Source organism: Annulohypoxylon truncatum (assembly GCF_022578515.1).
Source record: "Annulohypoxylon truncatum strain CBS 140777 unplaced genomic scaffold F4807scaffold_9, whole genome shotgun sequence".
NCBI lineage: Eukaryota > Fungi > Ascomycota > Sordariomycetes > Xylariales > Hypoxylaceae > Annulohypoxylon > Annulohypoxylon truncatum.
In genome coordinates, this window is record NW_025953795.1 from 853,484 (window position 1) to 869,280 (window position 15,797).

The window sequence follows — 15,797 nt, forward strand, 5'->3', positions numbered from 1 at the left end:
TTATCGGTCTATCTCTCCAGGCTTATTCTAGGTGCTAACATACCTAGTGGTCTAAGGAGGAGCTAAATTTCGCGACCTGTAGAAGAGACAAGTATCAAGTAACTTACAGAAAAAGAAAAGAGGACGTACACTTTAGGGTGCAAGACCGGCGTCTATCAACAAATGCAAGGCATCCATATTGTTGAATAGAAGAGCATAACACCAAACAGGCCTAAGTCCCCACTCCGGCTTACCATAAATGACATAGGGAGCATACGCCAGGTAGTCCTGGACGACGTTCCAAAGAATATCCATGGGTTGCTTGGTGCGAAGTGCCCAATTCATGATAGAGTTGTACGGAAAGACGACTAAGCGGATCCGCCTAATAATCGGCGGAAATTGCAAGATGTACTCGTGGAACTTCTTGGTCTCGAGGACTAAGACCTCACGGCGCGGGTTCAACTTGTTCATCATGGCCTTGCTGGTGGCTGCGAGGTGAAAGTATTCATCTGGCTCCGTGATATGGGAGATAATCTGCTGGAATATCTCCTCGGGCAAGTCGTAAAGCGGAGTTTGAGACTTGTTAGAAGAAGCCATTTTAGCTGAATTAGATTGTATGGAATTGTTGCTTTTGGGCTGTAGTAAATAGGGAAGTTTTGATAAGGTGTAGAGTGCAGTGGTTAGTGAGATGAGATAACCAAATATTGATATGAACATCTTGTATATTATATATTCGTTATAAACAATATATGTGCAGCAACAGCTATGTCGTCGTATAACTAGGGATCAGTTTACTTGGTACTTGTTCTTATATGCAGAAGTTGTTCCTACGCAATAGCACTCGTATTCTCTCAACTGAGAATAGACTGCTTCTTTTCACTTTTTGAGCGACCTACCTTGATCTTCTGCTTGGGTTATGAACGAACTAAACGATGGCTAACATGAGTTGGAAGGGGGCTGATTATTCTGTATTTATCTCCCTGTAAACTGGTCTACGGTTAATTAAAAGGATACTACCCAGGTTCAAGTACACAGCTTCCTTGTACTATATCCTTTGCACAATCCTACTCTCAACTAGTATTAAAGGGATAAGTAAACAATTCTATTGTCATACTCACAAGATATGTCAAAGGAAATGGGGGTAGCGTATCGTTGATGGCTGACTAATCATTGAGTATTGTTCTCCCCTAAGACGAAGGAAATAAAGCACCGGTCTTGGCAGATACGTACCCCTATTCAAGTAGTAAAGCCTACACTCAGGAAATATTCTGATACTATAGTAAAACTTGGGTTCAGAAAAAAAGCAACCTCAAAGAGGCACTGTAATTGTGCTAATAGACTTTCGGAATTTCTCACATCTCAAGATAGTAGGAAATGAGGGTATCCTAACTCACGCCAGCTCGCTGTCACGCCCAACCTCTACTCCAACAATATCGAAGCAGCATAACATCAGAAATTCGCCCACCAAAAGTTCCCAAGGAAATTTGACCAATCATCTTCTCATTACTTCATCCTCACACCACTAGTTTATCCAAGATCTTATGGATGCCGATACTCTTCCCTCTGCCGTCGTCAAGTTCCTCTGCCATCTTCCTTGCTCTCTCAACTAGGATTGAGATTACCTTCTCGGTATATTCAAAGCTCCCTGTGCTCTCCATGTACTTCACGGCATAACGCTTGACCTCGTCATCTGTTGTCTTCTGTTTAAGAATGTTAAGGAGCTGCATGTTCGAAGGGTTTGAGCGTATGCTATGGATGATAAGGAACGAGAATTTGCCCTCGGTCAAGTCCTCGCAGAGTCCCTTGTTCTGGCCGTATTCAGGGCTCGACAGGTTCCTGTAGTCGTCTTGAATTTGGAATATTATACCTAGTATATTGACCAAGGGCACGCAGTCGATGAGCGTGCCCGATTCGGCTTGCATAAGCTTGATAGCCAAACGAAAGAGCCCGCCTGTTTTGTTGCCAACCATTTCAAGATACTCTTCTTCGGTGGGACATGTCAGAGTGTCTCGCCAGAAGAGATCCATGCCCTGGCCGCGATGGAGGTGAATGAGTTCGTCGGTGTAGACATTGACGGCCTTAGGATTCTTGAGCTTCTGCAGTTCCTGCAGGGCGCAAAAGTAGATGTAATTGGCCGAGTTTATGGTCTGAGCCGTGCCGAAAATGTTGTGGGCAACCGGCAAACCCCTCCGCAGCAATGAGTTGTCCTCAACGTCATCAACGAGTAGAGAAGCTGTATGAAGCATACCGACAACCTTGGTGATTACATCTAAGCTTTCTTGCGGTACTCCCAACCACGCATTGAAAGAGTTGACCATGAGAGTACGGAAGTCTTTCCCTGGATGAGCGAATAGGTACTCAAAAGGACCCACAAGGACCTTTTCTTTTTGTTCGGTCCATGTCTTTCTCGAGGTGTAGTTTAAATCTTCGCTCTCATAGCGCGCTGGGTCTTGAGGCCCTGTAGCATGCATGCCTGTTAAGGGAATAGCAGTGGAAGAACTTCGATGCCGGTTATGTTGACCAAGCCAATCTGACTCTGGAACAGGCCGAAGGACGGATTTGGCGGGAGGTAAAGGAGTAGTAGAACCGGTGGAAGAGGTTCGAGGAGGAATCGCGTTGGGTGACTGAAGGGATATACTGTTGGTGTTGCCTGAAACCATGGTTGCCACAACGGTCCTTCCAACGGAAGAGGGTCCTTTAAGTTTCAATGTCCAGGAATAGGTATGTTCCAAAGTTCTAAACGAAGGGCGGTCTGCAGGAGACCGTCGGGTTTATGGTTACCTAGCCCTGCTGGCGTAAACTGTATCTAGGCTGTCTAGGTTTTGCTGGGTAGTATCGGACGTAAGTACCTAGTGGGGAAATGTGAGAAGTGGGAGACGGCACAAGGTCGATGTCAAGGTCAAGGCGGCAGGGCGGCTGCTTGTAATGCAGTAGGTGTGTGGGTGGCTTGCATTTGCTAACCTCTATAATAGGTTCGCAGGTAAATGCAGGTAATATGTGAAAGCCCTTAGCTGTATGATATATGTAGGTGGTTACCTAGACATACGTGATCGTCACCGGCAAAGCTGAGGCGCAGTGCGATAGGACTGAGAGGGAATGAGAGGTTGCGTGGCTAGCCGAGTTCGTAAGAAAACAACTGTTCAGGAACTATCAGCAAAATTGGTATTTAATAAGAACGGCGTGAGGTCTTTAGAGTTGCTAAATTGTGGGTAAACTGCAGTTGTTGATCAATTGAACAGATTAAACCTTGAAAAGAACGACGGTCATTTGACGATGTAGCTCCCTTTCACATGTCTGAGAATGTTGCTGTTTGGAAGCAACGAGCAAGGGCAATATCGAACCTTGAACGTCATGACTATGAGAGAATATACAGGAAGCTACAGAGAAGGTACGCAGGTTTATTCCATATCTGCGATATTTACCCCGCATTCCTTGCTATCAAGCTTGTCTCTTTGCGAGCCCTGGAGGTATTTATCTTGTACCTGACTAGACCATAAGCAGAATAGGTCACATTCCCAACCCAGGCACTGCATATGTCAGATAATACTATTTAACAAATAATTGTGTCTCCGGTCTTGTGTGTTCCGAGATATGCAGGCGTGATCTAATCTAGATGTAGCCAAACGAGTTTTAGGTCATATCGTTCATATTATTTGTTGTTATAAGATGGTGAATATGGACTGTATGGATTGGATTTTATAGGTCGTGCTAGGGGTAGGTGCAGGTTGCTAGCTAGCCCCAAAGCTAACGGCGGTTCGGTAAAAGGAACGTCCCCTGCTGTAAGGCACCTAAAACTAAGGATTTCGGTAGCCATAGAGGTGTCTACTAGTAGGAGGTACCTAAGGCTCGGTACCGGGTCAGAGCACCCTCCCACCGTTGCCATGTTAACGACAAACTCCACTTAAACATCATGATCCCTGCGATAAACGTCCCATCGCATTCAGAATCACTGAACCAAAAACGAGCTGGTCGTCGTACAACCTTCTATGAAAATTTCCCCTCTTGATTTCTTCTGAGACCAGGAGATCATTCCGCTTTGATACCCCCCTAAGTTCTTCTCTTCTTCCATTTGTATTAACAGTTCGTGCCGTCGTCGCTAGCAAGCAACTTTTGGGCCTTTTTTTCTAAAATCCTCGATTTCCGTTATTTACTCCTGATCCCGCCATTACCGCATTGCCGCAATATCCGTCGCATCGCATACCGTTTTCTGCGAACCCTGTGTACAGTATAACGAAAACGAAAACGAGAGCTGAAACAGCCCTGACCAACTCTTAAACACTATCTACAAACTCAACCCCGAACTCATCACCTACCCCCCCAAAAAGTTTCGAAATGGAACAACTACTCTCTCTCGCCTTCGACAACCTATCCTCCTACGACGGCCCCAAAATCCGCAAGGGTCTCCGCCAGGTCGAGGGCCTGCTCGCCAACATCTGCCTGTCGCGAGCGCAGAGCAGCCGAGACCGCCGCGCCTCGATAATTTCGACCACCGCGGACGAGGAAGCCGCGGCGGCCGCCGGCCCAACCCCTAACAAGACGCTCGAGCAGATCTCGGAGGACCCGGCCTTCTGCGAGTTCTTCAAGCTGCAGGAGGGGTTCGAGTGGAACGTCGCGTTGCGCCTGGTCCAGACGCTGGACCGCCTGCTCGCTAGGGGCGCGGACGGTTCCAACGACCTGCTGATCATGAGTGCGTTGGAGCTGGTCCAGGGAGTCATGCTCCTTCACCCGCCCAGCAAGGCGTTGTTTTCGCGCGAGGTCTACATGAACGTAAGCGCCTTCATCCTTAATATCGTATCCCCGCTCGCATTACTATAGCATCCAAACTAACCCTTCACCCCGCCCCCCCTCACAGCTCCTCCTCGACCTCCTAGAACCCGACTTCTGCCCCGCGATCCAATCCTCGACCGTCGTGACCCTCGTCACGGCGCTCATCGACACGCCGCGCAACACGCGGACCTTCGAGGCGCTCGACGGCCTGCTGACCATCACCTCGCTCTTCCGGAACCGGTGCACGGCGCGCGACGTCAAGCTCAAGCTGATCGAGTTCCTCTACTTCTACCTCATGCCCGAGACCCCCTCCATCCCCGCCGCCCAGCCCAACCCCCAGCTCCCCGGCCTGCTCCAGCGCAGCCCTAGTAAGCTCGCCAAGGCCTTCGTCGGCGGTCATCACGGCCGCGCTAGTAGTAATGATAGCTCCGGCCGCCCCCGCTCCGCCGGCGACGGCGAGACCCGCACCCAGGAGGAGAAGCAGGCCCTGCTCGGCCGCCACCTGAGCAGCGTCGCCGAGCTCGTCGAGGATCTGAAGCAGAACACTCCTTTCGGGGGTGTGGTAGGCTAGACAGACAGGATACCAAAGTCGCAAGTCTCTAGTCCTGCATTTCCTTTTTTGCCTTTTTTTATTTATTTACCTCAGGCCGGCTAAATTTCCGTTCTGTTGCGGGACGCCTTGCTCAGTAGGCGTTATGATCTGGTCTAGTCTGCTCTGAAGTTGGAAGATACTCTCTGACCCTTCCTCCCAGCTCCTTCTTTACTAGGAAGAGAGGTCGGAATGGATCGGGAGAGTCAGGACGTAGGGGTGAACGGTCACCCATGCTAATGTTGGGAGAAAATGCATGATGCTTACGAGAGGCGTTGGGAGTTAAGGGAGAAAAGAGGGATGCAAAGCAAGGCGAGGCGTTTGTTCAGACTGAACGCTTTCCAGTCGCCTTCGTTTCATCCATGTCAGATTCTTTCTTTATGTACTTCATTACAGTTAGGATTAGGGTAATACCGAGAACTCCGTCCTATTATCCCTGAAAATGCCCGATCAAGTCCATCTCCATAAAGAACATGTAAGAACCTATTTCTTCACTTCTTTTCCTTCCTGCCCATTAATTTCCGGTGGTGGTGGAGGTGAAGGTGAAAACGCGCGAGTTCTCTGCTGCTCTGCTTCTTCCCCATTCATCGGTGGCGGTGAGGGGGCCGGACTTCCCGGTAACTCAAACGGTCCTTGGTGTTCCTCAATAGGTTTGCCATTAGAAGCGGCGTCCTTCTCGGCAACCATCCCGCTCGAGTCCAGTTCCCCGCGCGGGGCCTCTCCCTCTCGGCTATCAATCTCGACTGGCGGCACGATATCCCCTGGATTGTCTGGATAACGGTTTGCAACTATGGCTGCGCGATCGGAAAGACCGGGGGTTGACCGGGGCTCCGTAGCCGCGATCGTGCTGCCATCGGTATACGGGCCACGGATAGCGTCCGGGCCGTAGTAGTCGTACGCGAGTCCTGTCGAATGTGGAAGGGGGCGCATTCCCATCCCGCTTGACGGGCTCGTAATTTCCGAATTGGCGCCGTTATATGGCATGAATGGCTCTCTGAGGTTTTCCATCCTCTGGCCGTCAGGACCCGACAACGTGTCGCCTCCGCGCCCCGACTTCGCCTTCCGTCGCCGAGTGATCCAAAACCACGTCACGGCGCCAATCACGATAGCAGCGCCCACGGCGACGCCGACACCAATCCCAACTCTAGCGCCTTCAGTGAGCCCACCGGTATCGACCACGGTTAGATTTGGGGCACACTGTAGTAGAGTAGTCGTAGGTAGGACCGAAGAGGTGCAAGTGCTCCCGATATTGCAACACCCGCCACCGGTCTCACAGGCTATCTGCGACGTGGTGCATCCCGACGGGACGGGAGTTACGAGCGTTGACGGGGCCGACGTAGGTGGGAATGAGCAGCCACCTCCGGAAATGCAGTTCGCTCCATATTGACAGCATTGCCCGCCGAAGGCCTGCTGGCAAAGGAACCAACTGCTAGCACAGGGTCGCCCGCAGCATCCGGATGTCTGACTCGTCTCTTGAATGATCGTTGTCATACCTAATGTATTAATCGTGGTGGAGGTGGTGAGGGTCTCATTGCAGTATAGCAGGGTCTCGGCACAGGTTGAATTGCACTTGGATCCAAAGGCGCAGCATTTCACTTCCCAGGCGTCATCCAGGAAACAATACTGATCATTACGGCAGCACTCCGTTGCCCCTGATGAACCGACCTCCAAGCAGCCGTGGTAGCCCGATGGGCACGGTCTTGGCGTTTGACGCTTTGCTTTGACCGGCGGCCATAACGCGGCGACCGGCGGTATGCCATTCACGAAGTAGCGCGGTCCAAAGCCGGGGTTATAAACCTCGCCTGGCTGGTTAAGAGCCGCATCGTCGAGCAAGGTCAAGTTTCCATGAGTAGCCGTCATAGCAACATTGATGAGCAATGCGATGAGCAGTATGACAGTGGCAAAAACGTTATACTGAGGCGTCATTATTGAGGCAGACGGCCGTCGATTTGACGGGCAACTAGCCGTACAGGAAAACGATCGAATTTGGCATATAGAATCAGTCTACTTACTGTTTTCGTCTATGCTGGTACGTAAATGCTAGGAGTATAAAACTAGCGAAGGGAGAAAAGCAGCTAGTTCAGAGAGGCGAATATAGTAAAAGAATGATGGACGAGAAAAGGCCAACAGCGATCACAGACTTCTAGCAATCGCGCCAGTCTCGCGGAAGGAAAAAGGGCAGGCAAAGGATATTGAAGCTAGCCTACCTATCGGCGACCTGCCCACCCGGACTCTGCAGATTCGTGCACTTTGGGCGAAAAAGCCCATTGGACTCGGTCAGAGTGAGATTTGGAGGTTGGTTGCACCAACAGCTGGACGGCCCTCGTAAATGTGTAAGACAGCCTGCATGATATGGTTACATCGATCGGACCAGACTGGGTTAGCCGGACACCGATAATGAAGTCCGCGAGAAGATGGTCTTGGCCTTGAATAACGACGAAAATATCAAACTTGGGGAGTTCGGGGATTGATGGTGTATTGTGAAAGGAGTAGGTAAGTTCAAAAGAATTGTTGGAGAAGGTCGGTGGCACTAAGAGGCATCGAGTTGAACGTTGAATTGCCTAACAAAATCCATCACTTTATCTCCAGGAAAGTACTTACCAAGGTATCCAGCTGAGATGAAAGAGACGCAGCTGGGGCTATCGCTACTCGCATGTCTTACGCCTAGGCAGGTACAACTTTCTACTTTCTCAATCCCATGTCGGGCTTGCCGTGAACGGATGAACTTAAGCACTGGGCGTTTGAGCTAACCTATTAGTAGCCTCGATGTTATTTGTATATGGTCTTTTTAGCTCAGCTATGCCACCTAGTATGGTTTGACAGAGTTATCTACTAGCCGGGGCACTCTCATTAACATTATAGAATCAACCTGCTTAGGAGGTTACCCTATTGATATTGCTCGCCACCGTCCGACGGGTCACCGCAGGTTATGTGACCCCCTTCCATGGCACGGCCCGAGTCTGTCCCACCCTACTTGTTCGGTTTAGATTTAGATATTCAGATAGCCAAGTCCCTCTTATCTCTGTCTCTGCATCGAATCAAAAGAACAACGATGACGAAGCGGGAGGTAAAATCCTTGCCTCATCCAAGTACAGTTATGATATTCTCAAGCTCATACCACCAAATTACTTAACAGTCTTCTAATTAATAGATGCTAACTTTAAAGGAAATATCCGTATGGAACAATGTCTATCCGTATTAATGAAAGTATTCCGAGCCCTAGATTCCAAATCCCTCTACATACTAAAAATAAGTCCAATTTCATACAGGAGATGCATCTCGTTTTTGCATTTCTCTGTCTCCAACTCCCATATCTATCGAGACGATTGCCCGTTGGCTTTCGCCGTCCGCTTCATTGCGATATACTACACTTCCTTCGTATGTCGTTTTTGTCGCGTCGTGACTTATCTTCTCATTCTGTTGCCCGCCATTATTTGTCGTGCCGCAAAGTTTGCCCGGTACCATTCGTAGAAGGGGTTGCAGCGCAGGGAAGCATCCGCACCATAACCCGACATGGCCTTCAAGATTTGTCCAGATGCCAAGAGACGGCATCTCGTATGTTCTGTTTAAAAAATGGTATTAGCGTTGGGAAATGAATCCGTTAGGCGGGACGGGGAGTTATAAGGAGATATCATTCAAGAGATAGGGGCTATAACGTACACGTCTGTCTCGAAGTTTTTGGTCTTAATCAAGATTACACGTATAATTCCGGTGGCGACTGCAAAAAACCCGACGCTGAGGACAAGTATGATCTGGAGAGTCTTCTTAGACCACATCATCTTGGTATAAATAACCCAGATAGGTAAGAGCAGGAGAATCGTATCGACAACTATGCCAACGATTCCATGTCCAACCATCATTTTGTTATGATCCGCTGCTCCTACACAATGGGCATCCTGAGGACCTTGAGGTTTGAAGATATCCCTGTGAAAAATGTTCAGCAACTTAATTAACTCAGGAGAGAAAAACAACCGAGGTCATGAGCTTACTCTAGTTGATTGCACTCGGTAAGCCTATATATAAAAGCAGCGATGGTCTGGGCCAGAATTACTACCGCGACGGTCCACGAGATTATAGTGATGCTCCCTAAATATCACTTAGTGATGAATAGTTACGTGTCGTGTCTCAACTGCTTACTGTCTTGGGAAAGTCGAGAGAGAAAGGCAAGAATTGCAAATCTGACCAGGGCCACGGCCCAAAAATAAACGAGTGTCTGGATAGTCAATGCCTAACACCAGGTCAGCATCCAGGGTTATGATGACACGATATTGATACTCATAGGTGTAACATACCTTGAAAAATTCATCTAGGATGCCTTGTGGTATATAGACCAAGTGTGCTCCGCTGCCGAAAGATACCGCTACAAGATTGTTAGTATCATTACTCTTTGACCTCCGCTTTTGATAGAGAGCTCACAGTGAATGTCCGTCATCGATTGAAACAATAAGAACACCTATATCAGTCAATACATGAATACTTCCTGATATGGACTAAGAGAGGCAGAACTTACATAGGCTATACCAGCAATTCCATCATCAAGCCCAGGGGATTTTGTCATAGATATCCGGACAAACAGACGGAGACCGTAGAACAGCGTTGAGAACCCGATAAGCCATGCATTGAGTCCAATCTCTCTGGAGCCATGGTAACCCGGGGTGCTGCTGAAATCCATTTTGAGAGCCTCGGGTTGAATTGCTCGACAAGGTCACCTGAAAGTGCCTGGCGAAAGATTCACTGTCGACATCGATTCGTATGAAACGGCATTTTATCGCGCTCCCGAAGACGAACTCCTTCCGATCTCGCAGACGTAAGTGGAAAAGACTTATATTTGAACTCGCTCCCATCGTGATGAGGTCCCGAATAGGAACCTGCCGGGAGAGAATCCGAGGGAGGCTTGCTTTTGCTTCTATACGCTACACGCCTCCACTAGTTATCTTGCTAGTGATAATCAAAATGCGGATGCTTCCCCGCTGAAGCGTTAGTTGCGTTGATAGAATGAATCCAGCGTGCTGGACCCTGATCTGCGAAAGGGGTCGATCTGTCTGCAATCGAACAGTATGCGTGTAGAAGGCACGTTAAGTCTCAAATTGGCGTGCCATCCTCGTGGACAGGACGACAATCCCACCTTCCAGAATACCGTATTTTCTTTTCTCAGAAGTCTCTTAACTTAATAAGGCGAAGTTCTGCCTCCGAAGGAGACATTCTAACCATAACGATAAACCTGTGGCGCTTTTGTCTTTCGGTTTTCGAGATTCCGAGACTTCGGCCTTCGAAGCAGTTCCAACATCACCATACTTTGATAGGATCACTCCGTAGACTACGAAACACTGACCCGCGTTCGGGTATCGGGCTTCTGCGTACCCCGGTGTACGACCATCTTTAGGGAGAGAAGATTCATGTACAGGGCATATGCAAATGTGCATCAGTTTAACTAGTCGCCAAGAGAGCCGGTCTATCGGGCCCATCGCCCCAATCGTAGGCCAGGGACGATTCTTCCCTTATACTAAGAAAGCAATGACGAGCGAAGAGCTATGGCTCGGGAGAGATGCCTTGCGCCCAGACACTATACAACATTATCCTACGCTTAGTGGCCGTTGAGAAAGTTAAGATCGGACGGTGTCGCTTATTTCCTACCTGACAACTAGTCCAACAGTAAACTTAGGACTTCTCGCTCAGGTTGATCCCTTGCATTAGATCCGATGTTAGAGTTTGGCATAGTGCTCTTCTTAGACAAACGCAGAGCGTTAACCCTTGCGAATTACCAGTGTGATGTCGTCAAGGCGCGGTGGTTTATATAACGTGGCTGACGTCTAATTCCCAAGGTACCGGGTCATCAATTTCCAACGTATGTACCTGCAGATCGCATCAGTATGCGGATCTCTACTTCATTTATGTGTGCCGTCCTTACGACTACAAGTATTGTCTCATGCCAAGTACGATCGAGACAATCTGAAGAAGCATGCGAGACGCTTCTTGTTCGGAGAGAATGGTATGTATAGTAATTTGTTACCCCTATTGGCCGTTGCAAATGCCATGTGAGCCTGCTGGCTGACTAGGTCGTGATCGTGATCGAAAAGGAGAGATCTGACTAGCGCGCAACGGCTGGATTTCATATCGGCAGTGAAGTGCCTTCAATCGAACCCAGGGATGACGTCCGACGCATTCCCAGGAGTTAAGTCGCGCTACGACGATTTTGTTGCATTGCACATTAGCCAAGCGGATTACGTCCATTGGGTCGTGAGTTTTGATCTTGATTTTCACATATCTAAACTCTACATTAATAAGTCACAAGGGGCATTTCTTACCGTAAGATATTATCGTCTTATCTTTGGGGCGTAGTTAATATGAGCAGATGGCATCGATATTTTATGTGGCTATTCGAACAAGCCCTTAGAAACGAATGCTTCTATAGGGGCGCAATACCGTAGGTTTTCCCTTATCAGACCCAGGCTTAGGTTGAATAAGGATTCGTTAACTATGTCGTAAAGATACTGGGGTTTGCGCCATAATTCCTAACCGCCGAAGTAGAGAGCTGACGGATTTGGCCAACAGATTGGGCACGAGATTCTGCAACCGAGGCTGCACTCTTGAACTCACCGATTTTCGATGATGAATACGGATTTGGAGGTAGGGGCAATATCTCTTTGGTCTCCTAAGGAAGCGAGACTGAACGAGTCAAAGGTAACGGCGATTACATCGAGGATATTAGCGGCTTCCCAGACGCGTGGAAGACTACGTTCGACATCCCTGGAAGATCAGGAGGCGGTGAGTTCCTTCACGTTCGACAGCGTTTATGCCATCGTAGTTATTGATTTAATAATGATTAATCCAAGGATGCATCTCGGACGGTCCGTTTGCTGGTCTTAATGCCTCTATGGGGCCTGGAAACAATACTGAATACAACCCTCGTTGCGTTCGACGAGACTTTAGTATATGGCTCATGGCAAGAGCATTGCATACGGATACTATTGCTTTCGTCATGGCGGCAAGCACGTATTTTGAACTTGAACATAGGATTGAAGGCTTGAACCTTGGAGTGGCCGCGGCGTCAGTTCATGGCGGTGGACACCTAGGTATCGGTGGTGTACTTGGTGATGTAAAGAAGCTTTGATCAGGAGATCCTTTCAAATGGCTGACAACATCTACTTCAGATGGCGAATACGTGGTCATCGACCGTGGACCCGATCTTCTGGCTCCACCACAGTGCTATAGATCGTCTATGGGACGTCTGGCAGCGAAATGGTATGTATCATCCAGGACTAAATTCTAAGTGGCTGACACCAAAGATAGACTGGTTGAAGAGGAAGGAGGATATAGGGGGGCCTGATACACAATGGGCGTATCCGTATGATTATTTCGGCGAGAAGACTTATAAGAACGTCACGTTGGACTTCGTCATGAACTTCGGCTCCATAGGTGGAATGCTGGATATCCGCCAAGTTATGGATGTACAGACCAGTTTATGTTATGCGTACTCCTGAATTGTTTTGTTTTTGTAGCGGGGAGATAACACTCATGACTTAGGGCTAAGAAAAGGGTAGTTCGTCATGGGGTGAATAGGAGAGTTGAGGATCGAATCGGTCGTCCACTTGATTTCGAATATATATTCGGGCTTGGAGTCAATGTGGTCTGGCGGAATGTCATCGCCTGTAGGTTAGCGTTGAACACAAGAAGACATACAAAGTAGATATAATGTTTCGATGAAGATGTGATACAAGACAGAAAATTGCCAGTATCCATTAATGCTGATATATTTTTAAGTCGTAATTGGCGATCCATTAGAGAAAGCTGCTTCTTCATCCCACCAGCTGAGGAACTCTTGCACTATAATAATAGGAGTTAGTAATTTCTAGCCTAGGAAAAGTTCCTAGAGTTTTAAGCATGTCTTGGGAGCAAAACCTCCTTAATCAACTCGATCAGGAAGTTCCCATTCCCTAGACAAGTCGAAAGGGATGAAAATAGTTCTCGGTGTTACATACTCCTCTCAGTTCTTTGTTTGGCAAGTCTCCGTCCGACGTCCGTCTTCATCATGCTCTCAAGTCTTAGTAGTTTGTCATGAAAATGTTGGATGGAGTCTGCCATAGACCGTTGTGTCCTAGCGCCAGTGAAAGTGAAAACTCTGCCAATCCCGATGCTCCCAATAGCATCGAGTCGATCAGCGTCTTGAACAACAGCTAACTCGGGATAAGACTTGATAAGTTCTTGAACACGAGCGGGATCCTTGATCTCGCTTGAGTAGCTAACGCCCAGACAGATGGTCTGAACTCTTTTCGCCAGTTGCTCCGCAGCACCAAGAGACAGAAGCAGTTCGTATACCAGAGTTAAAGCATCTTCCCCTGACTTCAGATATTTCTTGTCTCCCACATCATGCAAGAGGGCACTGAGGATGACGACTTGGAGATCCCGCGGAGGTGCGTCCGGCGACTGTGCATGGATGTATTTGGCAAGTCCTACGACGCGCTCGATGTGGTTGAAGTCATGAGATCCGTCGTAATTTGACATGTATGACTTGACGTATTCCGTGACCGAGCTGACGAGGTTCTCGTCTACGGAGTCCTTGTTTTGAGCCATGATCTTCCGCCGGCACGCTCGGCTATTGCGCTTCGGCGTGTTAGCCCATGTCGATACGCGCTTGTTGACACCCTACGTACATATCCTATATCCACTATCTCCACGAGGCACCTTGTTGTAGACGGGATGGAATTTCCACTATAACAATTAGAGAGGGACCCAGGAGACTAATAGGCGCCGGAATAACGCTAGAACTGCAAAGTGACCCGCACAAGACTTGTGGCTAGGTAGGATTCCTGTTTAGTAAGGTGGGTAGAGGTAGGTATAGGTATAGGGAGTCCCAATGTAAGATCGATCTTGGTGGAGGGTCGGTTGATCTGAGGAAGCCGTCTATCGCTCAAGACAGCAACCCCGGCTTGAAGAGGAGTTAACATGCTTACCTTCCATGTTCCTGGCAGGCAACGTAGTGTGATCATCGAAGTGCATTTTGGTGCATATTGGTGCATTCTGTAGCTTTTTAGTCTCATTGCATCGACGCGCCGCGCTGGGGTCGGTCATGTGATCAGACCAGCTCTCTCAACCACTCAAAGGCCCGGATAGCCCTTGTCGATTATTGCATATGCATCCTTACTAGAGCATTAGCGTTATTCGGGATTTTTCCGGCCCAGCTTTTCTACACTTTGCACCCCAAGCCCTTGACCGATCCACTCTCGACTTTCCCACTTCCATCTTTCCCCCCGTCCTCCCGCGATAGGGCTGGAAAAATCATCTATCAAAAGACCGAGGTGTAGTGTTACTTTCGGACTTTCACGGCCCTCATAGTAGATTCTGTTCTACTGTTTACACCTACCCGCCGGAGCTAGTGATACGTCCTGCATAAGAGCTAGACTTGGACTTTAGGACTCCGTTATACGTCGCCCGGTTAAGCTGCAAATGCGAGCCGATCCATCTGACTCCGCAGAATCTTGGTCAAGAATCGGGAACCTTGGAACTCTTCCGTGTTCTAGGCTTGTTGATTCCGTTGGAGAATACGGCAGTGGATCAACTACAATATTATGGTCTTATCCAAAGTTACCCATTCATCTACAATCCTGAAAAGAATATGATGAGATCATATCATCATTTTCTCTCTAGTACACGACAGGTCCAGCTAGCCGTATCTCGTAGCCAATGGCGACTCTGGCAATAAGTTGCATTGCCGCAAGCTTCAGCTCGATGCTCTTGGGTCTGAGCTTTGTCATATTAGATTCGCATACCGATATCTCTTCAAATTACGCAATGTTTATGCGAAGCTAACTTACCAAGCTGGGTGGATGGGTTGTTTCATTCACCAATGAGGATCTTATGATTGCCTGCAGTTACCGATGCAGAATAATACAGCTTCGTCCACATGGAGCTACCATGCCGGTTCATCAAGGCCTGCCCGTGTGCAGGTTGTGGCTTCATGGCGTTCGTACTATAGTACACGGGCGGAGGGGCATCTCGATGGAGAGGATTGTTTGCGCCTCTTTGATTCGTCTGATGCACAACTCGACCGTGTGATATGTGATAAGCCCAACATTGGTATTGGTTCCTAATGGACCAATCACCGCCGGGATTTAGACGCCCAATCGCCTTTTCCCGACTAGCTCGACCTTCTTTTCCGCCCAGTTTCTATTTATTCATCCAGATTTGTACCATTGTACTGATGCTTTTACGCAGTACGTTGCTTAACCGCCGCCAACGTGCAGTTCGGCACCACCCATGTTTGTTGCACCGATGACAGTAATGGCTTAAGTGACATTACATCGGATTGGGTGTGTGTTACCAGCCATACAGAGGCCAAGACCACGATCCCATCAAGCGAGCCCAAGCCCATCCAAGATGACGGCCCCGCACATCCAGTTGCCGTAGCGGGAAGTCGTTCACTGGCACACTTCCACACTGTTGGTCTGGATATTGGGTCGCATCC

The 15,797-nt window shown here is 48.6% G+C and overlaps 7 protein-coding genes across 7 annotated transcripts; 2 read left to right on the forward strand and 5 right to left on the reverse strand.

Annotated features, from left to right (window-relative positions):
• Positions 1 to 7: 7 nt before the first annotated feature.
• F4807DRAFT_473108 (uncharacterized protein) lies at positions 8 to 576 on the reverse strand (the record flags this gene model as incomplete). Its single annotated transcript, XM_048003070.1, has 1 exon — positions 8 to 576. One exon carries the CDS (start codon positions 574 to 576, stop codon positions 133 to 135), a length of 444 nt encoding a protein of 147 aa, XP_047856208.1. The 3' UTR covers positions 8 to 132.
• Positions 577 to 934: 358 nt separating this feature from the next.
• On the reverse strand, positions 935 to 3,274 carry F4807DRAFT_418703 (isoprenoid synthase domain-containing protein). The gene has a single exon (XM_047997344.1). The coding sequence runs from the start codon at positions 2,637 to 2,639 to the stop codon at positions 1,494 to 1,496; it is 1,146 nt and encodes a 381-aa protein (XP_047856209.1). The 5' UTR covers positions 2,640 to 3,274; the 3' UTR covers positions 935 to 1,493.
• An 813-nt stretch (positions 3,275 to 4,087) lies between these two features.
• Positions 4,088 to 5,509, forward strand: F4807DRAFT_398615 (cell division control 14, SIN component). Its single transcript, XM_047995980.1, has 2 exons — positions 4,088 to 4,746; positions 4,832 to 5,509. Exons 1-2 carry the CDS (start codon positions 4,312 to 4,314, stop codon positions 5,315 to 5,317), a joined length of 921 nt encoding a protein of 306 aa, XP_047856210.1. The 5' UTR covers positions 4,088 to 4,311; the 3' UTR covers positions 5,318 to 5,509.
• F4807DRAFT_398602 (uncharacterized protein) lies at positions 5,450 to 7,498 on the reverse strand. The gene is made up of 2 exons (XM_047995979.1): positions 5,750 to 7,498; positions 5,450 to 5,684 (listed from the first exon to the last, which is right to left on the reverse strand). Exon 1 carries the CDS (start codon positions 7,259 to 7,261, stop codon positions 5,819 to 5,821), a length of 1,443 nt encoding a protein of 480 aa, XP_047856211.1. The 5' UTR covers positions 7,262 to 7,498; the 3' UTR covers positions 5,450 to 5,684; positions 5,750 to 5,818.
• A 795-nt stretch (positions 7,499 to 8,293) lies between these two features.
• Positions 8,294 to 10,252, reverse strand: F4807DRAFT_398746 (uncharacterized protein). Its single transcript, XM_047995982.1, has 7 exons — positions 9,846 to 10,252; positions 9,752 to 9,788; positions 9,628 to 9,695; positions 9,473 to 9,563; positions 9,325 to 9,421; positions 8,996 to 9,259; positions 8,294 to 8,897 (listed from the first exon to the last, which is right to left on the reverse strand). Exons 1-7 carry the CDS (start codon positions 10,005 to 10,007, stop codon positions 8,597 to 8,599), a joined length of 1,020 nt encoding a protein of 339 aa, XP_047856212.1. The 5' UTR covers positions 10,008 to 10,252; the 3' UTR covers positions 8,294 to 8,596.
• Positions 10,253 to 11,341: 1,089 nt separating this feature from the next.
• On the forward strand, positions 11,342 to 12,816 carry F4807DRAFT_473110 (Di-copper centre-containing protein; the record flags this gene model as incomplete). The annotated part of the gene is made up of 7 exons (XM_048003071.1): positions 11,342 to 11,759; positions 11,824 to 11,831; positions 11,888 to 11,962; positions 12,017 to 12,100; positions 12,169 to 12,431; positions 12,487 to 12,577; positions 12,626 to 12,816. The coding sequence occupies exons 1-7, from the start codon at positions 11,680 to 11,682 to the stop codon at positions 12,814 to 12,816; spliced, it is 792 nt and encodes a 263-aa protein (XP_047856213.1). The 5' UTR covers positions 11,342 to 11,679.
• A 137-nt stretch (positions 12,817 to 12,953) lies between these two features.
• F4807DRAFT_398621 (uncharacterized protein) lies at positions 12,954 to 14,000 on the reverse strand. The gene is made up of 2 exons (XM_047995981.1): positions 13,315 to 14,000; positions 12,954 to 13,159 (listed from the first exon to the last, which is right to left on the reverse strand). The coding sequence occupies exons 1-2, from the start codon at positions 13,904 to 13,906 to the stop codon at positions 13,092 to 13,094; spliced, it is 660 nt and encodes a 219-aa protein (XP_047856214.1). The 5' UTR covers positions 13,907 to 14,000; the 3' UTR covers positions 12,954 to 13,091.
• Positions 14,001 to 15,797: the final 1,797 nt, after the last annotated feature.

Excerpts from the sequence above, each read along its gene's own strand:
- F4807DRAFT_398602 (XM_047995979.1), bottom strand. The coding sequence starts at position 7,261 with ATGACGCCTCAGTATAACGTTTTTGCCACTGTCATACTGCTCATCGCA.
- F4807DRAFT_398621 (XM_047995981.1), bottom strand. The coding sequence starts at position 13,906 with ATGGCTCAAAACAAGGACTCCGTAGACGAGAACCTCGTCAGCTCGGTC. Across the intron at positions 13,160-13,314 it reads CAAACAAAGAACTGAGAGGA|TGCAAGAGTTCCTCAGCTGG; the intron begins GTATGTAACACC and ends CTATTATTATAG.
- F4807DRAFT_418703 (XM_047997344.1), bottom strand. The coding sequence starts at position 2,639 with ATGGTTTCAGGCAACACCAACAGTATATCCCTTCAGTCACCCAACGCG.
- F4807DRAFT_398746 (XM_047995982.1), bottom strand. The coding sequence starts at position 10,007 with ATGGATTTCAGCAGCACCCCGGGTTACCATGGCTCCAGAGAGATTGGA. Across the intron at positions 9,564-9,627 it reads TCCTAGATGAATTTTTCAAG|GCATTGACTATCCAGACACT; the intron begins GTATGTTACACC and ends ACCTGGTGTTAG. Across the intron at positions 8,898-8,995 it reads AAAAACTTCGAGACAGACGT|AACATACGAGATGCCGTCTC; the intron begins GTACGTTATAGC and ends TTTTTTAAACAG.
- F4807DRAFT_398615 (XM_047995980.1), top strand. The coding sequence starts at position 4,312 with ATGGAACAACTACTCTCTCTCGCCTTCGACAACCTATCCTCCTACGAC. Across the intron at positions 4,747-4,831 it reads CGCGCGAGGTCTACATGAAC|CTCCTCCTCGACCTCCTAGA; the intron begins GTAAGCGCCTTC and ends CCCCCCTCACAG.